Consider the following 7,650-nt stretch of genomic DNA (forward strand, 5'->3'; position numbering starts at 1 on the left):
ATGGTGTCAGCTGTATAGAATTAATGACGCTGAGAAATGCTGTGTAATAGACTAAACAAACTGAAAATAATGCTAGATTTACTCAACTTTTATTTCTAATATTTCTGATTTTTTTTTAATCTGTTCATCACAGGTGTGAAAGTTGGAAATCCGAGTCTGAAGTGTAACCAGTGTGAGTACATTGGGGACTCTGAATCAAACTTGCAGCAACATGGTTCATTGCATGTTGTACAAGATACCTTTCAGTGCAATCAGTGCCATGAGAAGCTAAGAAATACTGCTGAGCTAACCAAGCACATGGAGATTCACCAAGGCAATGAGTCACAGCCCAATATGGAGGAAACAAAGGACAAGGGTGACGGGGGATTTCCAGCTTTAAGTAGAGAGGTTCCTGAGGAACTTAATATAGTGGTGAAAGTCAAAGAGGAACCTCTCAATTCACAATCTGAAAGTGAAGGTGATAGGACTATGGAGGAGGGTCAGACAAATCCCACTCCTGACCGTTCCTCCAATGTTTCGTCCCCAAGGAGCACCCATATAGTAAAAGTGAAGTCTGAGCATTCAAGCCCAACACCAGCCTCAAGCCCAGTACATTATGGGACTGGTTCAATTGTGTCCGAAGGAACCGTTCTAATACCATATATGTTCAGTCATGAAACTTCCACATTTCCGCAAGCTTCAGAAATTTTAGCCAAAATGTCTGAGCTAGTCCACAGCAGACTGAAGCAAGGGGTCAACAACTATCCACTTCTTTATGCAGGAGCACCCATTCAAAAAGGAGCAACGTGCTATGAGTGCGACATTACATTCAATAATATCAACAACTACTTGGCACATAAACGACTCTATTGTTCCAGCAGGCATCAGCAGCCAGACCATCCTACCGTTGTTGAGACTGTGAAGGATTCTGCACCCACAAACAGAACTGAACAAGCATCTCATAGTCCAGCTTCTGTAGCAGAAAATCAGCATGCTTCTTCCTCACATACTGACTCTGAAAGAGAGCTACGGACACCAAATGTAGAGAGTAAACTGCCAGAAATCAAAACTGAGGACAGTGCCATGAAGGATACCTCATCTGAAGGGGAAAGCCATAGTAGGGTTAGTGAAGGCAGCCGGAGTCCAAGTAACTCTGTTGAAGATTTTGATGATGACCCTACAAAAACTGTTTGTGAAGCCTGCAATATAAGGTTTACCCGACATGAGACCCTTGTTGTACACAAACGTTTATATTGTGCTTCAAGACATGACCCCCCTCTTCGGAAGCCAAATGGTGGGAAAGTGGTATTCCTTCAGCAAACTGTACGTACACGTAAACGTAAAAAGCTGTTTGAGATTCATGGTACTGGCCATCAGCCTCTTCCATCACCTTCCCCAAGTGAAGTGTCTGTTCATAGTCCTTCAGCTACCCTCCTTCAAAGTGGTGCGCTACCTAACAATGTAGAAGCTTTGAAAGTAAAGCAAGAGACTCTCTCACTTTCTTCAAGGTCAACTGATTCTCTTTCCCTGTCAACAGGTTACATGTTAACAACTCAATCCAGTGCAACTTCATCACCAAGTTCAAGTTCAGATGTTGATGGACCAATTGATCTTAGCAAAAAGCCTCGTATTCAGGAAGAACCATTGATCCATGCTGCCCCTTTGCTTCCAGCCTCACATTTTTCAACAGACTATCATGAATGTACCTCCTGCAAAATTAGTTTTAACAGTGTAGAAAACTATCTTACTCATAAAAAGTATTACTGCTCTACTACTGCTCTTCAGCACAGTAAGATGGAGCATCTTGCCAGAGTAAAGATGCAGGCTTCTGCTTCAATAAAAGCTAAGAAAAATAGGATGGAAATTGCAGACCCTCACATACAAGCAGAGGAATTGAAGAAAAAAGATATAAGCACTAAATGTATTCCAGAAAGTCCAAGCTTGGTACATGCTTGCATTACTCCAAGCAACTCTCCAGGAATATACCACTGCAGTCCAGATGTTTTGCAGGATGGGCCTCAGTTGTCCCCCCATGTTAAGACCCTCTCAGCACCTCAGCGTGCTCATTCAGTCATCTGTCCCTATTGTCCACTTAATGGACCAATTGAAGGAGACCTTATTGAGCATTTTAAGAATGCTCATGATTTGCTGTTGACCAAGCAGCTTTCAACTGGGAACACAACAGAAGGTATAATGCAGGATATTGCATCACAAGATAAACTCATGACAAACAGTATTTCCAAAAGCAGTCCTCAGAATTCAAGAGTTCCTGCCCCATCTCTCAAGTCAGGTGCTCAAATACAGAAGAATATCCCAAATGCCAAAGATCAAAGAGAATCTGTCTCTTCCCAGTCTTCATTTGAAAGTCCTTTGCAGAACATCTCACCTAAACCTTTACTGACATCCTCCCCTAATGTTGCTCTGAAAATCTCACCAGTGCCTGACAGCCCCAGAGATTCAGGCTTCAAATCTCTCAGCCCACCCATCAATGTTGACAAATCTGTTCAGACAGCCATGTCAGTCCCAAGCCCTGTGCAGAATGGAAACCACAGATACTGTCGCTTGTGCAACATCAAGTTCAGTAGTCTTTCAACTTTTATAGCTCATAAGAAGTATTACTGTTCTTCTCATACTGCAGAACATGTTAAATAAGTTCATGCATCTGCAAACTGTATCCTGAATGTTTGCTCTGATGTTTGGCACAAATTACTTAACACCTCAATATCTTTGTGCATCTTGCTATACAGTTTAGAAGCAATCATGAAAACACAACATTGGTTTCTGGTGTTAAAATGTTAACCACATTCCAATCTTAGTAAGTTGTTTGAAATGTCCCAGGATGAAGTGACTTTTTTTTCAAACTATGTCCTTAAATTGGATTCATTTTTGACCTCATATGCTCAGCTGATGAAGTACATTATAGGATTGTACTTTCTCAGTTGAAGCAATGAATGATACATAGAAATGAAATCTTTTGGTTCTGTTTACATGCCTGGTTTAATGTGCTCCTTTTGAAGAAACCATGTGAAAGAGCTAATCGGTATGTTTACTAGCTGCATAACTTAAAATATTTTTATAATAATCTTCCAAACCAATTTAATTATAAGTAAGTTTTCTTAAACATTTTCAGAATATTCCATATGCAACCTTTGGGTGAGTTTATAACAAAACAAGTATCGTACTTACATCACTTTTGACAATCTGGCACCTACATTTGCCTTCTACTTGGGGGAATAGCTTGCAGATTTTGAAACTAGGAAGGAAATGTTTAGATTTGTTAAAGTTGAAGTATCTGACAAATTTGTTCATTGAAGAAATTCATATTCAATCCTCTGTAACCTCGTATGTCTTGGTTAAACTTCCCTCTTCTGAAGGAAATTATTAATGGAATATAACTTTGTCAGTGTTTTCAATCGTCAGGAAGTCCCAATGCCATTAAAAATAGCCAACCCACCATGAATTTCAAACCTGTTTTTCACCTTCTGGAGGTAGTTTAATTCTAGGGCAGGCTCCAATTGGCAGAGTGGGCAGAACTTAGTCTTACAAATTCAGTATTTATAACTCAAGTCAGAAATATTGGAAATGATTCCAAAGAAAACATTGAAACAGTAACATGTTTTCTAGTGATTTTTGTCACACAAATACTGATAGTTGAATACTACTGAAATATTGAGAAGTGATCACTAGGGAGCAGAGTCGTTTAGTGATTTAGTGATAGTCTTGCTAATTGTTTAGTTAGTGCATGCTAATCCTGTCAGCCTTCATTTCAGTGCATTCAATTCAACTATAGTAATGTCTCTAATTTTTATTTATTAGTGTTGTATTTATTATCAGGGCTTACGTGCAAAGCCAGCGCTAATGCAAAAATGTGCTGACTGAACAGCATTTTTTATTTTAGAGCTTAGTTTACCAAAACCAGGACTCAAATTAACTAGTAAAGTTCGATGAGTAATATGAAAGAATTTATTTTGAACTGTCTCATTGTACAAGATCTGTAGGTCCAATGCATCCCTGGGAATGATTGCCTTTCCTCTATATTATTATTTTGTAGACAAAGCTTATTGCTGTAATGCACATTAAGTGTGCTCAATGAACGGAATGGTGTTTTGGTGCTTAAATGTAAATGATTCCTAATCTTTATCAACATGGTGTTTTTCATAAAATAACTGTTGATCATTATTGTGTTTTATGTTGCTCACCTAGAGGGTGTAATGTTAGAAGAGAGGAACAAGTTACTTTGTTCAGTGGCAATCGTGTGGGTTAAAAATGTCTTAACATTTTTAAATTTGGGTGGGAGGAAAGCAGGATGGATAAAGGAAGAGATGGCCGGCAATCTGACTGGGCCCATTCAATTGGATTAAACGTCATAGAAATTATAGCATGCAAGGAGGCTATTCGGCACCTGTGCCAGTGTTAGCTCTTAAGCTTAATTTCTCTCTTTACCTCTTTTTCCACCCCCCCCCCCCCCCCCCCACCCCAAAGGAGTGTCATGCCCTGTTTGGAACTAAACAAACTGATTTCTCCTCTATTGCTGAAAAATGACAGGCAACAGTGGCACTTGGACCAAAAATACAGTGGTTCGGAGCAAGCATCTGCTGTACTCCCAGGCAGATATACTTTCTCTCTTGTTGGTCAAAACATGTTACTGACCAAATATTACATTTGTAGACTGTTACCTAAAATGCCTTGGTAGTCTTTTTGGAGGTATATTGTGGTATATTTTTAAACATCATTCAGACTTTATTCGTTCAGAAGATTGTTACATCACTAAGTTCAATAAAACACATATGGTAACTATACAGTTTGTAGACTGCAAATATTTTATAAAGATTTATGAAAGCAATGACATTTAAATGAAGTCGGATCAAACAAAAGGTATATGGTCTCTGAAACTCTTGTTGTTTGCATGATTGTTCCTATGTAATTGGAAAAGCTATGCTTTGGTTGCACGTGTGTCTTTCTACGACTTTATGAAATACAAGATTTTTTTACTTTTCCAGAAGGTGCTGTTAATTTATTTATATTGTAGAGCAGTGTTTACTATGATAATCTGTGGAATTAATCTTGACATAAGTCTCTCTCTACAAAGCAGTGCTAATGGATGTTCAGTTTAATAAATCCATTTTTACACTTTTTGCACTGTATTGTATAAATTCTGCTGAATGATGTAGTTTAGAAGCTATTTACAGAATATTTATGTTTCAATTCAGCACTTTTATACCTCTCTGAATTTGCCTACTATAGTGACCAATAACTTTCAACTCTCAGTTGAAAGCTGCCTTCAGTGATTTAACCATGTCTGAGACTGATCATACTGTTAAAGTGAATGTCATTCTCAATTTCCAATTGGGAATTGACCCACTACACACTAGTTTGAGCTATGCATGCTAATAAATTGTCCTGTGGGACATCTGAAGCACTACTATGCCTCTCTCGTCTGTGTGAGTCCTTTTGTGTCGTGTGTTTGTCTCTGAATCAGTGCATATCTTAAGATGAAAATAATTCCATTTTTCCACTAAGAGACAGAACGACAGCGGGTGCATCATGTCAGTGATGCTGGGCTTTTCCATGGACCAACATCAGTGGTAAGCCCTCTGTTTTGTCTGTTATATTTTATTCACCTATTGGATTGGATGCATTTGTTTATGATGATGTGCTTTGGCAAGGAGGAAATGACAATGTAATACTGCTTTGAATTGATTCACAATACTTGTATCTCCTAGAAACTGAGCATGGAGTTGGTTTCACATAGAGTCATTGAAAAAGGGCACTATGTAGACAAGGAAGTTCAGTAGGATCTTTTTTATGGGGCAAGGGTGATTTTTAAAATATCGTGTTTTAAGCAGAGTTCTGAATAGAAGCCAGTTTCCGCCAATGGATCCACATTTTTTAAAAGTTATTTACAACATTAATAAGACAGTGTATCTGACAATGTGTGTACGACGGAAATGTCAGTGGGTGTTGAAGTATTGGTGAGCTTTAAAGTTTCCTGATGTGGAGAAAAGGATGGATAACTGATCAACATATTGAACATTTAAACAGTGCACGAGAGCTAGCAGCAGCAGAGCATATCTGGAGAACCAGAGGGGCACATTTAAACAGCGAGCGAGAGCTAGCAGCAGCAGAGCATATTGGGAAACCCAGAGGGACATATTTAAACAGCACGCGAGAGCCTGCAGCAGCAAAGCGTATCGGGAGACCCAGAGCGGCAGATACCAGACAGAGGGAAAAACTCAAAGCGACGTCATAGTCAGCACAGAATGAGGAGCGGCGGACCTGAGCAATTAGAGCTAAGTTTTTAATTTAACATTTAACCTAAGTATTAAGAGCATAATATCCTTTAGGTAAACAAATAGACCCAAGTGGCTAAATAGATCAAAGGGGACAAAATAAACTAAGTAGAAGAAACCCAACATTAAAGGGATCCAATTTGCATTAAATAAGTATCTGCTATACATAAATAATTAGAGTAATTAATTGCAAATTAATTTAAAATCAAACTAATCCATCAGCTAATTAATAATAGCCTTCAAGTGATTCTCGTAGTTCTAGATATAAATTACTGCTAACTAATAAATAAAGAATAGAGATGACAGCACATGCTATGTGTCGGGACTGTGATATGTGGGAGTTTATGGACAGTGAGACTGTCCTGGATTGCCACATCTGCAGCAAACGTCTCTGCCTTGAGTCACTCCAGCTCAGAGTCGTTGAGCTGGAGTGTGAGTTAGAGACACATAACAGAGGGGGAGGAATATCTGGATAGTTTTCTCCAGAGTACAGTCACACCTCCAGAGGAAAGCACAAGTGCAGGAAGGGGAGAGTGTGGCTGTCAGTCAATAGGATAGGGGGAACCTGGGGGAAGTAGAGAAGGTGGTCCCACAGACACTGGTCCTATCCAAGAGGTACAATGTACTTGCTACCTGTGAGGATAAGGATGAAGGCTGCAGGGAGGATGCCCAGAATGCTCACCATGGCACCGTGGAGCAGGAGGCAGTCCAAGAGGGGGAGGGGCAAAATAGAAAGGTTGTAGTTATTGGGGATTCGATAATTAGGGGGATAGATAGCATCCTCTGCAGTTGCGATTGAGAGTCCAGGAGATTGTGGTGCCTACTTGGTGCAAAGGTAAATAACATCTCTGAGCAACTGGAGAGGAACTTGGAAAGGGAGGGGGAGGATCCAGTTGTTGTGGTCCATTTTGGGGCCAATGACGTAGGGAAGAAAAGGGAGGAGGTCCTGATAAGGGAATATCAGAAGTTAGGAAATAAATTTTAAAAACAGGACCTCACGGGTGGTATTCTTGGGATTACTACCTGAGCCATGTGCTAATTGGCAGAGAACAGACAGATCAGGAAGGTGAATGTGTGGCTGAAAGACTGGTGTGGGACGGAGCGGGTTCCATTTCATGGGGCACTGGCACCAGTACTGGGTCAGGAGCTGGGATGGGCTCCATCTGAACCGGAATGAGACCAGTGTCCTAGCGAAAAAGGATAAATAGGGCAGTGGATAAGACTTTAAACTAGTAAGACGGGGAGGAGGGATCTGGTGAAAATAGCATAAGTCTGAAGATAAAAGAAATAGGAGATGAAAGTAAAGGTTAAAGCAAGGAAAAGAAATAGGGTAACAAACGGTCAGGGAACAAATACAGTTATAGAACATAAGTACAAAATG

At 39.9% G+C, this 7,650-nt stretch overlaps 1 protein-coding gene across 7 annotated transcripts in view; it reads left to right on the forward strand.

The window, feature by feature from the left end:
- zfpm1 (zinc finger protein, FOG family member 1) overlaps positions 1 to 5,401 on the forward strand; it is a 202,534-nt gene extending 197,133 nt beyond the window's left edge. For all 7 annotated transcript variants that reach the window (XM_067998013.1, XM_067998017.1, XM_067998015.1 and 4 more), the window contains one exon: positions 134 to 5,401. In XM_067998013.1, coding sequence (XP_067854114.1) covers positions 134 to 2,631 — 2,498 coding nt within the window. In that variant the 3' untranslated portion in view covers positions 2,632 to 5,401. The remainder of the gene's footprint in view (positions 1 to 133) is intronic.
- The last annotated feature ends 2,249 nt before the right edge of the window (positions 5,402 to 7,650 follow it).

Source organism: Heptranchias perlo, chromosome 16 (assembly GCF_035084215.1).
Source record: "Heptranchias perlo isolate sHepPer1 chromosome 16, sHepPer1.hap1, whole genome shotgun sequence".
NCBI lineage: Eukaryota > Metazoa > Chordata > Chondrichthyes > Hexanchiformes > Hexanchidae > Heptranchias > Heptranchias perlo.